Source organism: Zophobas morio, unplaced genomic scaffold (assembly GCF_036711695.1).
Source record: "Zophobas morio isolate AGI-343-1 ecotype UQ-CSIRO unplaced genomic scaffold, CSIRO_AGI_Zmor_V1 ptg000339l, whole genome shotgun sequence".
Taxonomy (NCBI): Eukaryota; Metazoa; Arthropoda; class Insecta; order Coleoptera; family Tenebrionidae; genus Zophobas; species Zophobas morio.
In genome coordinates, this window is record NW_026972443.1 from 1 (window position 1) to 21,181 (window position 21,181).

The following is a 21,181-nucleotide window of genomic DNA, read 5'->3' on the forward strand; positions in this document are numbered from 1 at the left end:
GACAGGCATAGGAAAAAAAGTCGCCCGGATGTCCGTCGACGAGGACTTTAAAAAACTTATCAAGTGCCTTAAAACTATGCTAACGAACGTTTTTGATGCGAAGACAGCCAACAAAATCGAAAATAATATTATTAAGACCTTAGTATGGCCTATTTGTTTTTTGTTGTAGCTCGACATTTTGTGACTATTTGGTGTAGGTAAAAGCACACTTTCTCACGCTCGACGGAAAGCTGAAGGAGGACTGGTGGCTCGAATTGGATAAGGGGCTTCGCAGCGCTTTTGAGACTGTAGTTCGCATCTGTGACACAGTCAACAGCGGACGGACTATTCCTGAAAGCACACTCGCCGAGCAACTCGCTGGTATCCAAGCTGACTTGCGAAACGTCGGGAGACTCCTTCACGCTCGCCTTCTCCCTTTTGTGCGCCCAAAGTCTCTCAGTCGCGTAGCTTACTGTTTCAACGCCTTCGCTAATATTGTTTTCTTGCGCGCCGTGCTCATTGACTGTGCCCCTTCTGTTAAACCAGACGCCTTAGAACTCCAATACGCGGTGGAGCGCTATTTAACTATAAACTGGTAATGAGACATAAAGAACTATTAAAAGCGCACTTTGTTTGCTACTTTGTAATCGCACATCACTGGAATCCATTCCTTATACGTGCAATTTTAATAAATTAATATTTAAAATATTAATCTGTTACTGTTAAGAAGTGCAGCGCTAATTTTTTGTTTTTATTTTTCAGTGTAACTTAATTGACACACACAACTGTTAATGCATAGAATAGGGACTCAATTCTACAAACTGCTATAAAGCTTGAGATAAATATTAATTTAAAATTTAAACGTTTTAAGAATTAAGTTATTAGCTGGATATTCCTAAAGAAATATGAGGTTTCTGTCTTTTAGAGAGCGTGTCCAAAATTGCTTGCTTTATAATAAGAACCATTAACAACGTAAATGTTAAAGTTTTAAAGAGTCCGCTTAGTTTGCCAACGTTCAACAATAGTGGCTCGTGCTATGCGCACTCAGGGCGTAATCGGAAACGCATTAGGAACCGTATATTTTTCGATATTAAGCCGTTAATATTTACAGTTTTATAGAGTTGGTAATACACTAGCGTGCAGGTGCAGGGACAATTTTTTGTATAAAAAATTACTGTAATGGCCGACAATGGGATTAACCTTTATTACATTGTACAAAGTGGTTATTACTAAACTTTAAAGGAGCAGAATACAGTTTTTACTTCTTTTGCCCTAAATATCAAAGAACTCGTATAACTATGAAGAAACCGTTAACAGCATTACTAGATGTTTAAATTGACTTCAAAATATATTTTAACTGCAATAAAGTGTAAAGTCCAAGTTTATATGTTTCAGTTGTAGAAAACTTGGGCCTCTAGAGGGAAGGCTCTCTCTTGACCGTATTATTTATATTATTAATTTATTTCATCGTTTTGACATATTACAGTCGTACCTGCTATAACTTGAAATGAATCCATATTTTCCACTGTAGAGAGCATTATAGAGGATAGTTTCCTTTTTAAAATAGATGAGAACTCTCTCCGAACTAGAATAACTTGCTAACTTTGTTGTATTACAGCTGAAGGGTGGTTCACCCCTATAACAAACAGACTAAAAACGAGCCCTTGGTTTAAGAGAAAATAACCCTTTGGTCTCGGTCCTTTTCTCAAATAGAAATAACGTTTGTCAACAGTGGTTTGACACAGAAGTCGATAACCAATTATTTTTCAAAAACTTATTTTTATGTATTTTTTGAAAGGATGGGCAATAAAAAACATGCTTATATTGAAAAAAAAAACCATTTCAATCGTCTTTCTATTTTTGCAGTATATACCGTTTTTTGACTAGCTCGGTTTTACCGAACAAAAATAGCTGGTGCCCGGAGTTCATTATAGTCGAAGTCGACTGTATCAATATTCTTGACTTTAAATTAGGTTAAGGATGCTACAAATACGCAGTACAATACGTTCGTTAGAATAACCACTTAGCTTCTAAAGCGACGCTTATGCATAAAAATCAGTTAATCATTTACTACCCTACCGATTTTTATCCTTAAAAAAGGGACTTGTTGAGTATTTTGTAAAGCTCCCGGTCAATAAAAATTAATGCCACAGGCCAAGCCGAAATTAAGAGCATTTTTATAAAAACTTTGGCAGTCGCTAATGTCAACAAAAATACTATACTATAAATCATCGCAGTCAGTTTAATATTGTAGTTATAACTTTTAATAAATAAAATTCTTTAACAACCGCTCTTTAATAAAGCAGGTTAATAAACTCATGGAAAAATTTTTCCACAATAACTTTTTTAATGTTTAACAGGTGCATTAAAAAATAATTTACTAATGAATTTGTTCCAATTCGTAGAACTTACAGCTAAGCCCCTCAACTAACAATTTTTTATATTATCCCTAATTATTGTAAAAATTAACTGAATATCGCTTTCAACCATGGTGGTGTGCCAATACTCCACTACATATTTAAGTTTTACTTTCCTTTAGGATAAGTTCCACTTTTAAAAAATACTGAGATATTTAATTTAAGGTAAATTTTAGATCACACTAAACTAACAAAGCAAGTCATTTATTACTGATAAGCTTACTATATCCGTAAGATCAAAGCGATATGCCACTTTTGAGGAAACTTGTATTTTATATATTTATTAGTAATAGGGTTTTAATTTTAAGTGATAAGCTTGATAATAGCAACTATAAAGTAGGTTTAGCTTCCTTACTAATTCTCGCTAAATTCTTGTCTACCAGCTTATGCTGGTTTACTTTATACTATATATGAAAAAAAACTTTTGAGGAAATCGATATATCTTATAGAAATATAGTTAAATAATATTTATTAGTTAAGAAGAAACTTTACTAGAGGAGACAAATAAAACTTAACAAGTCTTAGAATAAATAGATGGGGTCATTTAACATTAACATAGTAAATAATAGTTCAAATATATATAAGAATATTACGGACGCAAGGGCATATTAATCTTGCCTTGTGCGGCCCAAAATGTGGTTTATATTTTAATAAGAGGCTTGCTGTTTAGAGAAATGGAAGTGGGGCACGAGAAAAAAAGGTCCTTTTAATAAAAAAGCAGGAGTTTAAATGAATTAAATCAAAGTTATTTACATATATGCTTATAATTTAACAGTTTAAAACACTCCACCTGTTCAGGGACCATTCTCTACTAATTACCCTTTAAATTAAATTAAATCAATCAAAATAATCTACTAAGTAAAAAAGTACATTTTTAAAAACTTTTGAACTTTAAATTTTTTTTTAGTACTGGCATGCTACAGTCAGTCTTCTTCAGATTTTAAGTCGCTTAATCTGAGTTCCCTCTTTTGCGGAGGGTTGGAACGCGGATGCCCACCAGTGTACGCTCTTTAGAGAGCCATAATGACCGTCTCGAAGTACTGGAATAAAAGCGGAAAATATCGGGCCCAGGTTCCTGCCGTTTTGGCCTAGGGTGGTGGAAAACCACTAAAAACCACTAAAAACCATCACCGAGAGAGTTCTGAACTTAATTATAAAAATCTTACTCTATATTATATATAAAATCTTAATAATAGATTCTTATAATGATTATCCTTGTAACACTAAGTTAAGCCACCCAGTTTCTATATATGAGGTCATGGGTTTCTTACTCCCGCGGTTTATAAATGCATTACTAAAGGTAATTTTATTTAACTAAGCTCAAAAAGTCGCCATGGTTGATGGTTATTATAACCAAAAAAAAAGAGTCAGAGAGATATAGAAAAGATTTTGCTCTGGTTTTAGATATATTCTCCTTATCTCCTATTATGTTCTAGAGTGTCCTCCTTTTATGTATTAAGGTACTTGCTTTGCATCAGTTTTTTTTTAATATCAATGAATGTGCTTAAATAAGTAAATATATAAACTATATGGTTATAAAAATGGGCCTCTAGATGCTAGCGATAACATACAAAAAATTCTCATGTTCGAGTATGTCGCGACACGTTTTTTTTTATTTTTTAATTTACCTAGAAGGTTGGTGATCACTTGTGTGGGTTGTTAGCAAACTAAAACATATTTTAATGACTTCTACCTATATTTTTTTTTTACGGAACAGCTCTTCCGCTTATTAGAATTTTTATGTACAGTAGTCATAGGCCTAAGACCAGGTAGCATAGCATTGTATAGTCAAGCTGCCCTCTCTGAAAAATATGTTAGTTTTGTGCAGATATTCTAAAAATTTAGTGTTGTACAGTGGTTCATAAGGCTTGCGAAGGATCTTAGGGAATCGTTACCCGCTCTGCAAAATTTGGCCCAGGGCTCTTGAGTATGTAATAAAGTATGCCTAGCATTCTAAAAATATGGTATCTAACATTACGTGACCCATTAAAAGTGTAATTTGGTATTTTGAATTAATGAATTTTAATATTTTTCCAGTAAGCTCTTGTGTTAAATGTAAATTTTTTATAAAATTATTTTAATGCAAGCCAACATCCATTTATATTTTGTTTTTTGCATATCCTAAAAAAAGGGTAAACCTTTGTTTTTCCAAGTAATCTATTAACCTAATAAATTTTGATAAGCTAAAAAAGTTATAAATCTTAAAATAGTAGAATTAAATTTTTTAATAAAAAAAATGTTAAAGTTATTGGCTTTAAAATAGTTAAGTACTAAGATAAATAAAATATGTTAGTCTTCTCTAACTTACTATATCATCGTAAACTGTCTTAACTACTGAAGAATAAAACCTTCAAAGCACATGAATTAAGTATTCGTATTTTTCTTTTGAGACGGACGAGCAGTTGCTTACGAAAACTCAAAATAACAGGGTCGTTTATGCTTAATTTTATAAGGAAAAACCATTTTGACTACTTTTATATCTAAATCTTGTTATAATTATACTAAGTAATTTTCTAATAGACATTTCACTGGTTAGAAAAGGTTATAGGAGATTAAGCTATTTATAATTATCATATAATGGTTAAAATATGCACTTACAGTGTATGGTAAGACGAAACAACAAAATAAGGTAATAAGTATTGGAAAACAAATCCAAATCTTGTTGATTTAATTAATTGCTGTATTTATTACTGGCAACTACAGCCGATACGCAGCACACCTTTATCGCTTAAACCTTATCCCATCTTAATCTATAAGGGGTTTAAATAAGGCTCCAGGTCCCCTCGAATTAGTCAATTCCAATGTTTGCGTATCAGTCCATGGGCAAGTTATAAGAAGAAAGAAGCTAATATCGTTATATTATGTACTCACAAAGAGTATAATTAATTAACCTTTTTTGTTTATTCTCCTTTTGAAAAATCTGATGGCATTAATCTTTCATACTCGCTGTTTGTTAATGGAGAACTATAAGATCACTGAGTTAAGAAGACGGCATGATAGGTGATTATTTAAATAATTACTATTCTATGAGCAGTCAAGGAGGGTTAGCAACGAAAGCAAGTTAAGGGCTTTCTTTGTACTTGTATAAAATAATTTCAAAGCAGTGATAAAAGCTTTTTCCACCGTTCCTTTAAGTCTCGGCGGGAAAAGATATGGCACCAAGGTAAAACCTACACAACTTAAATTTGAAACTTTAGTTTAAGTTCTAGTAGTAAACTCCTAGTTTACAAATAATTTAATAGTCTAGAAAAACGTTTGTGTACGTCGTAGGCAGCAATCTTTTCATCATTAACAACTGTAATTGTTTTTAATACGTTAAAGTCTTCCTATAGTACACTCTACCCTTCTTAGGTCTGCGTTGACTCGACAAACTTATTTATTAAGTATCGGAAATTGCATAGTCCACCGAAGACGTTGGCACGAAGGCAATGATGAAAGAAGCTAAGCAATAGGTAGTTAAGGAAGAAAAGCAGGCGATGTAAGCTTTTTTTACTCCAATAACTGATTAAATATAAATACGGAGCACCAAAAAGTAGCGAATGAAGTTTGCGGGAACGTGGAATGTAAAAACGACTTTAACTGTTAAAAAAATGTTGTGGTAGGTGAACGCGCAAAAAGTGCTTACATAAAAATTTAAAAACAACGCACTCGCCTAGAGGGAATCCATCAGGAATAGTTTTATTGTAAGGGCACGCCAAAGGTTTTAAAAACAAATATAACTTGAATTAAAATTTCATAATTCAGAAAAATTGCTTTTTAGCAACTTGTTGGTTGTAGCTTTCTAAGTAGCTGCCTTTGTATGAAGAAGTATGCTATCTGCTATTTTGATATACGATATAATAGTCAAAAACTTTTTAACATATGTTGAAATACTGTTTAAGGTAAAAGCGTGTGTTCTAAAGAGGGTTAGGGTTCAGCTAACAGCTTATCCTAAAGGTATGTAAGCAACTTTAGGGGTTAGGGGCGTTTCGAATTAGGGGAGTTCTTTAAATGATGACGTAAAGCAGCGGCTATAACCCAGGAAATGAAAGAGCAGAGTACTGAAGATAATCAAAATGGTAACGTACCAGTATCTTTAGGAAATATGGAAGAAGAAGTTGTAAATAATAAATCCTCATCTAATAAAGTTAACAGGAGGAATCAGTCTTTGGAGGGAAACGTAAGAACTTTGCGTTGCAGATAACTTTTTAAAACACTATCTGTATTTTTATATTTATTTATTACTTCTACACTTATTCATAATTCTAAATTTTTCCTTTTCCAATTTGTGGATCTTTTACAATATTATGTCTTTGTTTTTATTTTAACTTTTCTTTCCGTAAAATATAATTAACACATTACTTATTTTTCATATTTTTGTTTGTTGTTAATACATAAATTTGTTAATTTTTTAATTTAAAAACCTTTTCTGACGAAGTTAGTAGTTTTTCTGGTGTATATTAATTTAAGTAGCTTTTTTTGGGCGCTTTGTTTACCAAGGAATGGAGGTTAATTTACTTTGATATTTTTTACCTTAAATATTCAGTTTATCATTTTTTTTTTTTTACTTAAAAGTTAATGTCTTTTAACTTTGCACTTTTTCAGAAATTTTTTACTCGAACAAACTATTTTTATAACAGTTCACTTAAATTTGGATTTTTTTTAAGTGAATAATAAACTTGGGTTTTTATTGTTTCTTACTATTATTCTCTCCCTTTTCTTTTGATTTATATAAAAATTTAGATTTTAGAAATTTAAAAATCGATGTATTGATTTTACATCCTTTTTAATTGTGAATAACGTATTTAATAATTTTATATATATATAATTGCAATTTTTTAAAATTTTAATTGTTTAAAATTCACCTTAAATTTCTGGTAATAAATTTTTACTATAAAACAATGAAAAGACCACTTTTTAAAGGAAAGTTATAAATTACTAAGTTAGTTACTACTTGAATGTGTTTATATTCCTTCGCACTTGATTTGTTAACTAATTATTACTTCTTCTTGTGAATTTACTATGACGCTGCTGTTTTTCAGATTTCTTGGCTGTTAAGGTAAAAATTGATAAATATTAACCATAAACTTTTATCTTTTTTGTATAAACTTTATATAAAAAAGACTTTTTCGAAGTGATTTTTTTGATGTCTCGCTGGCCGTTGCCTATCTTTGGCAGTATCCCGATCCCGGCGTTAAAGACTATTTAGTCAACGAGTTGTTTGTATTAGTTTTATTCTTTCCAACTTAGTCTTGGTGGTGATTATTTTGTTTCTGAGTAGAACATGCCGTTTTCCAAGCTCAATTTCTACATTCCACAGCTCGTGTTGGAATCTTTTTATACCAACTTATATATAACAATGACTAGATTTTCTCTAGTTTACTCAAATTTGTTACTTTTTTGTATGATAAGTAGAGTCTGATAATATGTTCAAATATACATTTATCACCGCCTAAAAGATTTACGCATCCCACTATTTTTTGCAGCCACATGTGCTGCTTATGGCACTCGCCAGACGGCGCTCTCGAGCGGTTTCTTCTGTTTGCTTGCTCGCACCACTTCAGTTTCGCCTGTTTGGTACTTCTTTTGGTTTGTTATTGGCCAATAGTTTGTTTTGTTTTAAGCGATTTTTATAACTTTTTTTTTATAAATTAAATTTCGTTCCGCAATTTATAGTAATACCACTCTTTCTATGTATCCTCTATATATACCATAACGGTTATACTATTAAACTTTATGACTATTTTAATTTCCTTCTACATCTTCAAGGTACACGTCAATTGTTTACCTTTTTTTGTATAGAAGTCAGTCTGTGTTGCAAAGAGCTTACTAAACTATAAAAATCACTATAATATTTATACCATAAACTTTATCATTACTTATTATTTTCATACAAAAACCTTAAAAGTGAAATTCCTCTTCCATAAAAGGTAATCTGCTTTTTAGAGTCGCAGTTGGGTAAGTATGCTGACTCTTCGGTATCCAGTTATGCCCGCTGGCTTAAACAGGTGCGCTTTGCCATTTAGTACCTTGATACCTTGTTTGCAATTCTTTAACTATTTGTGCCGTTTTATCATAAACCCGTCAAGTTACGCAAATCAACTTTTTTATTTATTTATTAGTTTTTTGTTTATTTCCAAATTTCAAAAGAAAATTTTTAATTATTACATTTGAAATCAATTTTAACAAACTTAAAATTTTATAAGATTTTTTATTAAGAACAGGAAATAATAAAACTTTTGCAAACCTTTTTGGGTCTTAAGAAAAAGCTTTAAATATTGTTATATCGTTATTATAAATAAATATTATAACACGTTCATTTACATAAAATTATATTTACATTGACTAATAACAAATTTTAGGTTAAAAAGTGAAACTTTAAATGTACGTGTGTGTAGTATCCAACTAGAAATATGTGTGCTAATAACGATGTCAACAGCTTACTTCAAGCCATTTTTGTGGTAGTTTTCCTGCACTAGTATGCATTATAGTTTCTTACAAAGACGGGTGGCTGAACCAGGTCGTGTGCCGCGCGCAAGCACACATTTTTAGTTTTATTAAGCCGTTTTATTATAAGTAAAGTCCTTACAACGTTACAAAATAAAAAATAAATAAAGTTTGTGTTATCAAACTTCTAAGGAAGTGTGTTCAAGCAGGCCATCTTACTGGAACCAGCAAGCTTCCGCGCTTTTCTCCCGTCCGCGTGCTCCAGTGGCTCTCAACCTCGCCTGCCCACGCTTGTGCCCTCCAGCGATCAGGAGTCGCCCGACCCTCTCCCGTCCTCTGAGTGTCTGCGGCATCGGAAGACCAGTTCGGCGCATGTCCTTCCCGTCCCCCACTCGCTAGGCATCCTCGCCTATTCGCAGGTAACGCGGTATTTGGTCGAAGGGCTGTTCGTTGGTAGCACACTACGCAGGAGTGCAAGGCCACTGTTCAGACGCACCTACGCGCTCAGCTCGCTTTTATAAGTTGTCGCTTATTTCTATTTCGACTTGCCTTGTGTCGACCTCTCCTTTTGGCTAGATGCACTAGTGGGAATCGGCATCAAATTACTGAATATAAAATGTAGAGACACGTGGCAAGAGCATTTGTATTCCGAAGTACTATTGGTTAAAAATTATCCAATTATTTTTTCACGACCCTTGGTTTCGATGAAGCTGCGCTCTCTAAATCTCTCCTTGCCTGCGCGGCCCACCCGCGTGTCCTTCCCCCTAGCCCTCGATGACAGGGGTCACCAACACCACGTGGTTAGAATCCCTCCAGAAGAGGCCGTTATTTTAGACTCCAAAGACCGAGTACCAGCAAGCCTTATGCTCTCCAATATGTTAACAAACTCTCGTGGAAACAGGCGCCGTTTCTTATCCTCGTCGAGGTAGTCGAGTGCGATGATCCGCTTTCTTCTGCTTCAGAAGGGCCGTCGGAGCTCTTCGAAGTGCCCTCTCGCGCAGATGAGGGCCCTTCGAGTCAAACAGGACCTCAGCTCGAACATCCCTCCCGTCTGCTTAAAGAGCCGTGGAACGGTGACTCTGTGTTCTCTGTCTGCTTTGTTATTTGCTTTACTTTCACGATTATTCTCGCCAAGAAAAAGTCGACCGGATACGTTGTAACTCGCCTTATGGGCAGGCAGACGGCTGGGATGTCCGATCGATGATCGTTAAAAGCGGTGCGCAGTTTTTGCACATCTCCAGCATTGTAGTATGCAACTGTTATCCATTCGGCAGGAGACGATCTCAGACAGGAAGTGCTGGCCGCCCAGATGATCCTCAAATTCAAGCATATCTGGGAGGAAGAGCATTTGGCGCTCTGGCTGCATCCGTACCGCATAGTGGCCACAGGTAGCAACGGCGGGCTTATCGAGACCATCAAGAACGCAATCTCGCTGCACTCCATTAAGAAGCAGATGGGCTCTCGCAGTCTGAATGACTACTTCGAGGAGGTTTGCACCGTTCGTGCTTTCCTCACGCTGACTTACACCGATTCTCGTAGAAGTTTGGCCAGCAGCGGACAGGGCCATACTTGCTAGCTCAGCAGAACTTTGTCGAGAGCCTAGCCGGCTACTCGCTAATATGCTACTTTCTGAAGGTCAAGGACAGGTGGAGAACATCCATTCCTGATAACTAATGCCACCTCGCTCATTGGTTGGTAGGCACAATGGAAATATACTTATAACGCACGCGGGGCATGTGGTGCACATCGACTTTGGGTTTTTCCTTGGGAGCTCCCCGCGGAATTTGGGTTTTGAAACAGCGTCCTTTAAAATGAGCCTCGACTTTGTGGAGGTACAGATTGTGTGTATTGCGTGCAGGTCTTCATATGAGCGGGATCGTTTTGCCTCGAAGGTCATGGGCGGCGTCGAGAGCGATATGTACCATTATTTCCGAAGCCTCATGCTTCAGGGCTTCATTGCTGCCAGGAGGCACATGGACAAGGTCGTCCTCTTGGCGGAAATCATGCAGAGAGGATCCAATCTGCCCTGCTTCTACGGGGGAGAGGCCTGCATAAAAGCCCTCAAGGACCGCTTCAAAGTGTCGTTGACGGAGAAACAGCTCATAGTAGGTCCACGTGTCAGTCACGTGGCATAAGCGTGATCTTTTTTCTCTCAGGGGCAAGTCAACACCATGATCGAGGACAGCATGTCCAGCTTCTCGACGAAACTGTACGACAACTATCAGTACTATAAAAACGGAATTCTGTAATGCGAGAAAAGACGCTAGGACGAAGCACGTGGCACTTCGGCGAGTAAAGAGAAGCGCCCGCCAACCGTCCACACAACTGCACTTTTAATACACTTTATTCTACTATTCTCCCGTCTCCTTCATATACGCCATCACCACGTGGAAAAGCAAGGCAACGCCGAATCCTGTTGCTGGGCATATTAGAGAAGCCAGTATGCACTTGAAGGTGTAACCACCTGTCGCTCTCTCGTCTCGCATACACAAGCTCGCTATATCGATGTGCAGCCAATGAGTGTCATGTTTCTGACTCATTAACCAATGATTATGCGCCCAATCAAGCGAAGTGGGCTGGTAGGACCTTCAAGTAGTCCTCGATGTGCATGCTCAGAAATACTGCGGGGGCTGCGCAACCTGCCCTCGGCATGATTCAGCAGTACAACTCCCACAACTCCCACAACTCCCAGGGGAACTCACCTGCATTATCGCGATTTTTCTGGCTGTTCTTCATGTCTGCCACGGCAGAATGGAACTCGGGCAGCAGAAATTCAGGCGCGTAGGGTAGCGGATGGCAGAGATCTCCGCTGACCTTCCCGCTCTCGACTGCGATCGTCTCGATCTTGAGCAAGAGAATATTGCGGTTTACAAATTAGAGGGAGAAATGGAATGAAGGTAAGACTTTCTCGCTGCTGGCGTAGATAGCGGCATGTTTATTTCCGTGGCCGTTCCCTGGGCGCCTGGAAAAAAGGGAGGTGTACACCGAGTGGTAGAGTCGAGCCCTTCTATAAGCCAACCGGTGAGTGTGGCCATGTCCACCAGCAGGCCGGGTGCATAGCGCTTCGCCGCATAGGCTAAACCGTCCGCCAGTACTACCGTAAGGAGAAAGGTCGGTTGGATAAAGAAAGTCCGCAAAAGCGTCAAAGCCAAACCCAGTCGTCCTTCCGCGTCCGGATTGTTGACTTCTACAGACTTCCCGCTATAGAGGAGATGCACGTCGTCCGGCCTGGTCGCCTTGGAAGACACGCTGTTCTCCTGTAATGGAAGTGTCTAGGGGTTACCACCTCAGAGAGCGGTAGAGTAGCCAGTATACAGCGATGCATAGCAAGCAGTGGAGGCTAGTCTTTAGCTTTCCCGATTCCACCAGAGAAACGAACGCTCCTAGAGACAGCCTTGAAAGAAGCGGAAGGCGGACAGAGTAAGGTGCGCATGACCAAAACAACCCGCGCTTCCGCCCATATCCATCTTCATCCCTTTCGTCAGGTGATCAGGGGATCTTAAATATAATGATTCCAAAAGAGGATACCGCACATTCCTGTCCTGGTCTTCAAAGAGAGACCGCCCGTGTCGAACGTGATTCCTTGTTAATTTCGCATTACCGCCCACGTTTGACTAGAAGGCTTATATAAGAGAGCAAACCCTTCCCCACCAGGCAGACGGGCTTGGCCGCCGACGCGTGGCTATATGAGAGGATCACCAGAGCCGGCGGGTCAGCGCTCGCCTTCCCGACACTGTAGAGGCCTCCCAAGCCACGGGCCCTCAACTACGCGGGAGTATAGACGGGCAGGTGCTGGCGGAAGTACAAAGACAGGCTACCTCTTCTCCCTCGAGTACTTCTATGGTTACGCCCGGAAGCCCTTCTACCCACTCGCGAATAAACTTTTGATAAGTAGCTGGATTCAAACTACCGAAGGCAAATGTTTGTTGGTGTTGCTATGAGCGACAAAATAGCAAACGCACACGTTAGGTGGCATGTCTACCAGTCTTGCAGTATTGCGTATGTTTCTACAGACGAGCAATATATCGTCAGAAGAATGACTACTAACCGACGAAGAGATAAATATTTTAAGATCTACTTCTAGTGATTCTACATAATTACTCTCTGAGAGTAAAAAAAATTGTAATAAATAGTTAAAAACTTGAGCTAGATAAAGTATATAAAGGAAAAGCCCGTGAAACTGCACAACAAGCAGCGAAAGTTTCTTTTTGTGGATCCCTAAAAGTGGATCAACAATCTAAAAAACGAAGTAATGTTTTAAAACTATAGAGTACCTTAAAATAAGAAAAACTAGCAAAGTACTAGAAGTAGTTTTGACCTTTTTAAGAAGTTCGTAAATCTATAAAAATAAAAAGGAGGGACTTTTTGAGGTATGTTAAAACGCAAAAGCAGTACGGTATAAGGATGGCCGTATCCAGCGTGCCGAGAAGGCTCACAATCTGGCAAAAGGCACAAATAAAGATGGAGCAAAGATCCATCATTCTTGGTAAAATAAGTCTCAAGGATGGTACCTTAAAGTTATAGTTGAAAAAAAAACTAGAAAACAAGAGTTGAACCAATACCGGGTGTAGCTTTTTTGCAAAGACATTGTAAAAATGCAAAGCCGTTCTCTTGCAATAAGAACAATAGTTTGGGGCAAACTTATTAAGTAACAGTTAAAGAAATACAAGTCCAGTATAATATATTGCGAAAATAATAATAAAAAAAGTTACTATTTTTTTGAAGACAACTTGTATAAGTTATCAATGCAATCTCCACTGGATCAGAAGTAAGTTCCAGCTCGTCGCCACTTTCACTATAAACACCAAGCATTACTGCAGGAATGAATACAAGAGCGGGGACTTTTCTTTGTGTAAATAGGTTTTACCAAAACTTTCCTTCTAGCGGGGGACAACGCGAGTAAGACGAAGAAAGTTAATAGATACATATTATATTAAAGACTTAGTTTGAAAAGCAAAGTTTTTTGGTTTTTTATTATAATATTGTAAAGAATTAAGTATACACTTGATGAAATTTTTTATTACTTCACTAAATTACTGGTGGCTTATTGCAACTGAGCATCGCATATTTTTTTAAGGTTTGTTTTGCAAGAGGTAGCAATTGGTTAAAGCCCCGCGATAGATTTCTATTATCAAACCCTCCATGCTCAACAGTGGAGTTAGGCTAAACTAAGCGTATGGTTTAGAGTAACACAAGTTAACTGTAAAATATAAACAGCTAGTCCTTAGAATTCATGGATTCCCAGCTCAGTTTTTTACTATTTAGGATTTTTCACCACGTTATAAATTAGCTGAGGTAAGAAATATTTAATTGACCGCTGGCTAACGTACCCCTAGCGTATATATAATAAATTTTTTTCGGTATTCAATTTGTGACGGTCTTGCTAACTCGACACTTTTAACTAATTTTCTTGCCTTTTTAAAATTTCTATATATTTATCGGCTTTAACTGCCAGGGTTAAGTAGTCGTATCGTAACTCCTTGGACTTTTTTATTAGTTTTCTTAATTCAGTGCTTTAACGGTTAAGTCACAGAGACATTTATATGATTTCATAAGTAACGGATAGCAATAGAGAAAAGTTCCTAAACGATATACCATAAAAAATATATTTAACACAGTATTTCTGAATAAGATTTCTGTAATAATCGATATTCCATACTAAACAGTTTTGCAAACTGTGAGCAAAAAATTTATGTATATATGAAATTAGAGTAACTCTTCATTTTATAACAATTATTATCCATCAAAATATTTTTTTCCATCTGAGACTAAGTCCATGCTATATAAACTGCAGTTGAATTAAAGTGAAGGTGAACTTTAAACTTTATATTACTTCCTCGTCTAACAAAAACAATAAGTTTAGTTAAGTAATATATCAGTAAGTTCAATATTAATTCTTAAAATAATATAAAATTTTTGTTAAGTTTGCAATTGAAAACCATATCTACGCACTGCGGCTTTGTAAGTATAGAGACAGAATACCCCCTGTACACTGCTCCCCAAAAATATATAATATAAATTGTAGAAATACAATAATGAAGAGTAAGAACTGACTTATATTAACCACTATAAAAAAAACTGTTAAAGAGGTTTTAAAGCAATTTTCTATTAGTATTCATTATTTCGTAGGGTGTATTCAAACTATACTCTCAGAACTAAGAACCACCATGGCGAATAAATATTGATCTAAGGTTCATCTCGTCACAGTAGGACAAGAGAGATTTTAACCGTTTAGCTTATGTTATTGTACTAGTCCTTTTAAAATGTATAGCTTACAATTGCTCATGGCTTCAAAGATATATCCGTGAAAGGCTTTGTTTAATACGAGATACAATGTACTTCATACAGGAGAGGTCAGTTTTGAGACGAGAAAATGCCTAATAGAAGAGAGACTTGAACTTTTCTGAAGTAATGTTTTTAAACCCAAAGATAGAGGCTTAATAGTTAAATACGTAGGCTAAGCCTCCTAACAATATCTGGCTATATTCTAACCTTCTGTCTTAAACTTATGATTTACAGATCGCCTAACTCTATTCCCGCTAATAGAGAGATGTATTTGTAAAACTTTAAAGTGGCAAAATAGAATTGTTACTAGTAAAACCAGAAATATTTGACCTTGAGAGAGAAAACTTAATTAGAAAACTATATATTTGTCAAAAATAAAGAGCTGATTTTTAAACATTGAAATTGTTGATCTTAACTTAACTGTATATAAGCAACATGCTGATGGAAAGGCGAATAAACATATGTTTAGAAAGCATTTTCTTGCTTCTTGTTAGTCTATAACTCACACTTTTCTCTCTTAGTGTTTAACTATAGCGCCTATAAAAGATAGCGAAGAATAACGGTTAGTTACTAACAATTTTATTGCGTTGCTTACCGGATACGCCAATGAACAAGCGCTTAAAATTAACCGCCACACAACATCCAACCCCCGCGTAAGCTTCAACGCACACAAGAAAAGACTTCTTTCGGGTCCTTCGCAGTATACTCTAAAGTTGAGGCGCATTCTAAGTTTCATTAAGAACATTGGAAACAACGAAAAAAATTCTACTTGCATGCACGTTAAAAAAGGCCATTAAAAGGCCAAATTTTTTTTTTAAGCTCAACCAAACCTAAATACCTTCCAAAAACTTTTAATAAAACCTTTTGGGCTTTGGATATTTTTAATTAATGGTTATGAAAAATTGCTCTCTTTTTCAGGCGTCGCCTTTAACTTCAAAGTTCAAGATCCAAACAATTAGCGCACATTTGCACAAAACCGTCAAAGCCCTTGCTAAACCTTTAAATGAGGTAAAGTATAGATCAATATCATATACACTGTGTTTTTCCTAAAATATGTTGATAAAAATAATCAGCTTTAGTTTTGATATCAACATCTCCTTTAAATGTTATTATTTTGATACATGTCTCGCAATTTTTCTGTATTAAAAGTTTATGCACTTTAGTTTGCACCCTTTAGGAGCCTGAAATAATTTAATCGCAACCCCGGTTGTGTTCTGGAAATATAAGCCACTTTTTTTTTGTTAGCTAAATGCTCAAGCCCTTTGACAGTTTATTACTACTCATGCAGTTCGGTGCCATGTGGTATTATTAAAGTTTCCATGTCTAATTATTAGTGAATGAAAGTGATCTTTCTTTGTGTAAAGGGGCTGCTTTTGTAAATATCACACTTGTGATTTGACCTCTAACTGACTTTATGGCAAATTTAGTCTTTTAAATAATTTTTTAATTGCGAAAGGTATAGCAACTGACATTTTCAACCAATATCCTTTCATCAGTTTTCGGTCTCCACAGTTTTTAATCAAGACAAAAGCCGTTATCGTTGACTTTTCTTTTTCTAACTGTAATACATAAATTAGTACGGGGGTTTTAATATAGCGATGTATTGTTTTCCGTACTTGGAACATTTATTTTTTCATAAAATATATATTACAAACGTCTACATTCTTCTTATGAAGTAGAGTGCTGAAAGTTAATGCTGCATTCATAAAGGGTTTTAGTGATGTAACCCTTTTTTAATACATAACCGCTCTTTTGGTAATCTGCAAGGTCCAAGTAGGTTTACTTTACTCCTTTAAGACCAAAGTTTGACCAACAAACACCGAAATTGCAAAATTTAACTCCACCGTTTTCTATAAGATAAACTGTTAAAATCAATCTCGTATATCCTAATTGGGGCAGAGTTCCAAGTTGACCTTTTAAGAACGCGACCAATTGTTAAAGCTGTTAATAAATTTCTTAATATATCCGCCGTAAATAATAATAAATAGGAAAAAATCTTTTTAGTTCTTCTTTAAATTAAAAGTATCCTTTTAGATAGCCTCCAGTTGGAGATATACTACGTCCATAGGTAGACCAGTAGTTCATTCAACTTCCTTAAACTCCTTTTGTGTTTACGGTTAATTCCCACGAGCTCTAGTAGAAGAAAACTCTAAATGAAAATTAGTAAATTTAATAATATGGGACATAAATTATTAGGATTTTATTTCATTGAGTGAAATTTAAATTCTTAAATTTCACAGTGAATTTACTTTTCTTTTTTTTTAGTAAAAGTGCCATATTAATATAGAAAGGGCTTTATTAGGGGGCATCTTACGTAAATGCTATAATATATAATTGGAACAACTGTTAAACGGATGTACTTACGAACTTTAACTTCTTACTAGTCATACAAACTTGATCGACAGGAAGCTTCCAAAGTATTTAAGTAAACTGTTTGCTTTCAAACTAAATTCAACGATATGAGAGTATGTACGGTCAAGGCTGTGCAAACTATAATAATATTAAGAAAGCAGTTTTCCAATTAAATGTTCTTTCAATTAAACTCTTTATTCGACTGCGTGCAATATGTTGCACTTTCGTTGTAAGATTAGCGACTAAGCCTTTAACATTGATGTAAGGGTGCATCTTTTCTTTATCACTGCCATTCTGAACACTTCAGGGAAGTGTGGTTCCTTTCATACGCATATTTCCCTAGGTAAAAAGAGAACTCAACTTTCTAGAGTAACTTTTTGATTGGAAGCAAAACGTTTTTTAATAGTGTACAAAGTAAAAAAAAAAAAAAACAATAGAAAGACGAAACTTTTAAAGAAACTTAACCTAATAGACTTAAAAATTTGTTAGAGCATTTAAGTGATTTCATTACAGCGAATATCTAAGTAAACAGAAGTACCAATATTTTTTATTTTCCAAAAGAACCTTAAGGCCATAACTGTTAACAAACGTTTAGCGTTGTGACTAGACAACACAAGAAAAGTTTTTTTTTTTATAAATGAATTGTGCAGGATACTCGGTAATGTCGAGCGCAGATTGCTTGATTTCGAAAATAATTTATATTATTAAGCTTAGAGCTTATTCAGTTTCGGCAGGTCATCTCACAACAAACTTTCTACAAATGTGTATAGAAGTATAAATAAAACTGTTATTATGCGCTTGAAACGCAGCGCGCGGGCCTTCAAAAGCGGGAGCCTTTCCAGCGTTGTGGGTAAGTTCTGGAATTCACTGGTGGTTTGGATGCTTAGCAATACGTTCAAAAGAAACTGAAGTTGCATTCAAGAAAAAGACTTCAAGTTGTTCCAAATCCAGGTCGTCACGTAACGCGCCTGTCATTAGTCGCCGGGGCATGCTTTACCGCGTCGGGAGGAGGGTAACCGTCGACGGTTTTTCATATATCCAAGAATTAGATGCGCAGGCCATATTAAGGCGCAAGCATACTTTATAAAGACGTAGTTTATTGCACATAGTGTGCTTTTAGCACACAGCAGCGAATAGAGTGCGTGAAATGCTGCTTGGATCTTACTCTAAACGAACTCTACGTGTTGCCTCCAAGCTAGTCGCCTATCGATGACGACGCCAAATACTTGGCCTGAGAGCCCAACGGGATCTCAACACCTAGAATAAAAGACTGCGGTAGCGTGATGCGTCTTCTTATGAGGATTGCTTTACTCTTTGTCCATTAATGGCTATCTCTGCCGACATCAGTTGGCAAATTTTTTCGAATAACGCGGTAGGTGTAGCCGTAATAGTGAGGGGCTTTCTAAGGACGCGCCAACTGCTGTGTCATAAGCATAGAGTGCAACGCGGGGTTCGCAGGGAGTGGAGTATTTCGCATGAATAGCTCGAAGAGTAGGGGCGAGAGCAAAGAACCTAGCCGAATACCAGCTGTCAGTAGTAGGGCAGCAGTACAGTCCGCATCCTCGTAGAAACAACGCAAGTTGTGGTAGAGGGCTAACGGAGTACCTAATGTGCGTAGTTTGTGTAGGGGCCCCTCGTTCCATACGCGGTCAAAGACTCTTTTAAAAGTCGAGAAAGACGACGTCGTGGATCTCTTAAAATTGAAGTTCCGAGTTGTCCTCTCAGCAAAGCGCAAAAGTTGATATGTCGTAAAGTTGCCTCCTGGGAATCCAAATTGGATTCAGGAAGCGCTTTGTGTGCTTCTATAAACTCTCCCAGCTTGAGTAATAGAACTGGCGCCACGATTTTGCCAACCGCTAAAAGGGGGCTGATGGGGGTTAATTTTTGGGGCCCGTGGAGTCTAAGGTAGCATCACGAGAATGGCCGGTTTCCATTGCGTTGGGAAGGAGCCAAGCGAAATTGCAGAAGTTGTAAAACGGAGAGATGGTTAATCGCCACTGGCGGCAGCTTTTTCAGCAGTTCGTTAGTATTGCCGTCGCCGGGTTTTTTCCGTCGTGAAAATGCAGAAACTATATCAGTGATTTCATCAGGTGAACTTGGTTTGATATTTCGTCAACAATGGTCGGGGGTCTTGCGGTGTCTTGCCTTAGTCTTCAAAGGTTGTCCAAGTAGGAGACACGCAAGGAGCAGATGGGATGGTCAGCAAAGAGCGTCTCCTTCTGTTCGTCGCCCTCCGCCGCTATCACGCCATTATTAAGTGGCGGAGGTGGGGTGGGGGAACGGTTTTTAATACGTTTGACGAAACGCCAAAATGATGACGGTCCTTTCTTAACCGCTACAGACAAGGCCTTCAATTTCTCCTCCCAGTGATTATTGTGAAAGGCGGCCAGCTCCTTTTTAATGGTTCGGCAAAGACGGTTTAGAGTCCGTTAGTCCTCGGGGTGTTGTGTAGTAGCGGCCAGGCGTATTAACCGGCGATGTTGACGAATAAAATTTATCATATAATACGGTCGACGGCCAGGACGATAGGCGACTTTGCGATAGCAGCTGTCAGTGCGCCCTCAAGACAATCAACCGCGTCCCAATAGGGAGGGAGTCATAGGGGGAGACGGATAGGGATATTGCGATAACTTCAACGGCAGGTGGTCCGATGAGAGCTCATGCAGTTCTGCGGTTGATACCGACTGGTGTATGTCTTTAAAAAGAGCTATTTCGAGGACGTCTGAAGAGCCCGTTTTTGACATGTTCGTTGGACGACGAGGTACCAGCACGCGAATGCTATGTTGGCCCGCGTAATTCTCAAGACATTTCCCGTTCGTATTTTTGACTCGACTGTTCCGAGCAGTATGTTTGCAGATAGTCACCACAAAGAACAACGGCAAGCAGCGTTGTAGCAGCTCATCCAGATCACTTGTAAGCAGGGTCACGACGGGAAGTTTATAGACGGGTATCACGTCAGTCTTTCTCGTGTAAACCAGGCTGAAAGTTTCCCCACGGCCACCACACCCTTTAAGTTTGAAAGAGCAATCGGATGGTGCGGTAGACTTCGCCCCACCAGAACAGTTACTCCACCGTCGCGTCTGTCAAGACGGTCGAGACGATATGTTGTGTAGTTGCAGAGTACAAACTGAACGTCTACTTCCAAGTGCATCCCGCTTAATACTGCGACATCCACATCTTCACTCTGAAATAGCTGCAGCAGTTCGTCCTTTTTGCAGTGAACATCGTTGGCGTTCCCCTGCAAGAGTTTCAGGTGACGTACTGAACGGGTCCTAGAAACTATTTGCGGTCGTCAGGTCGCTAATCATAGAAGAAATGTTTTAAGAGCAGTTGCGAGTGGTGCTAGTATCTCGCCAACGGGATTCGGAGCAATAGGCCTTTGTTGTTAAGCGGGTAGCGGTGCCTGAGGTTTTGTTCCAAAAGGGCTGCGAAGAGATCGTCGGTACTAGTTGCGTTTTCGTGGGCCGTTGATGGGTCCATAACGGAGAAACGCTTTTCGAAGATATTTTCAAACCTCGGTAATTTGCAGTGTGGGCTTCGCCGCAGTTAGCGCATTTGGCGGGCAATTCTAGTGATTTCTCACATTGAATCGTTAGATGAAATTTCCCCACACTTGACGCAGCGTGATGGCACCGTTCCGTGCGGTCATTCTTACGAAGTTTCAACAATTATTTGCAGATGATAAAAAGATTGCTTGCGTAGACTGCAGGTCCTTACTTCTT

At 37.6% G+C, this 21,181-nt stretch overlaps 3 protein-coding genes across 11 annotated transcripts; 2 read left to right on the forward strand and 1 right to left on the reverse strand.

Annotated features, from left to right (window-relative positions):
- The first annotated feature begins 6 nt into the window (after positions 1-6).
- LOC135120103 (uncharacterized) lies at positions 7-687 on the forward strand. 2 transcript variants are annotated; one of them, XM_064044452.1, is made up of 3 exons: positions 7-142; positions 198-430; positions 526-687. In XM_064044452.1, the coding sequence occupies exons 1-3, from the start codon at positions 29-31 to the stop codon at positions 674-676; spliced, it is 498 nt and encodes a 165-aa protein (XP_063900522.1). In that variant the 5' UTR covers positions 7-28; the 3' UTR covers positions 677-687. The 2 variants fall into 2 exon arrangements, with proteins under 2 accessions (XP_063900522.1, XP_063900524.1); XM_064044454.1 differs by having other exon boundaries at positions 198-687.
- Positions 688-6,364: 5,677 nt separating this feature from the next.
- Positions 6,365-11,147, forward strand: LOC135120098 (phosphatidylinositol 4-kinase beta-like). 5 transcript variants are annotated; one of them, XM_064044441.1, is made up of 17 exons: positions 6,365-6,555; positions 7,418-7,434; positions 7,499-7,598; positions 7,657-7,700; positions 7,862-7,952; positions 8,306-8,383; positions 9,032-9,241; positions 9,292-9,343; positions 9,399-9,484; positions 9,533-9,670; positions 9,724-9,895; positions 9,958-10,038; positions 10,097-10,311; positions 10,362-10,468; positions 10,522-10,654; positions 10,715-10,927; positions 10,979-11,147. In XM_064044441.1, exons 1-17 carry the CDS (start codon positions 6,421-6,423, stop codon positions 11,069-11,071), a joined length of 1,965 nt encoding a protein of 654 aa, XP_063900511.1. In that variant the 5' UTR covers positions 6,365-6,420; the 3' UTR covers positions 11,072-11,147. The 5 variants fall into 5 exon arrangements, with proteins under 5 accessions (XP_063900511.1, XP_063900512.1, XP_063900515.1 ...); XM_064044442.1 differs by having other exon boundaries at positions 9,399-9,475; XM_064044444.1 differs by having other exon boundaries at positions 6,537-6,597.
- Positions 10,854-13,788, reverse strand: LOC135120099 (probable aminopeptidase NPEPL1). Of its 4 annotated transcripts, XM_064044447.1 has the most exons (19): positions 13,690-13,788; positions 13,535-13,636; positions 13,385-13,462; positions 13,218-13,333; positions 13,097-13,161; positions 12,964-13,040; positions 12,785-12,911; positions 12,641-12,728; positions 12,464-12,587; positions 12,351-12,404; positions 12,259-12,297; positions 12,138-12,205; positions 11,977-12,079; positions 11,842-11,916; positions 11,727-11,784; positions 11,525-11,666; positions 11,409-11,461; positions 11,287-11,353; positions 10,854-11,235 (listed from the first exon to the last, which is right to left on the reverse strand). In XM_064044447.1, exons 2-16 carry the CDS (start codon positions 13,632-13,634, stop codon positions 11,555-11,557), a joined length of 1,284 nt encoding a protein of 427 aa, XP_063900517.1. In that variant the 5' UTR covers positions 13,635-13,636; positions 13,690-13,788; the 3' UTR covers positions 10,854-11,235; positions 11,287-11,353; positions 11,409-11,461; positions 11,525-11,554. The 4 variants fall into 4 exon arrangements, with proteins under 4 accessions (XP_063900517.1, XP_063900518.1, XP_063900516.1 ...); XM_064044448.1 differs by having other exon boundaries at positions 11,409-11,666; positions 12,268-12,297; XM_064044446.1 differs by having other exon boundaries at positions 11,409-11,666.
- Between the last annotated feature and the right edge of the window lie 7,393 nt (positions 13,789-21,181).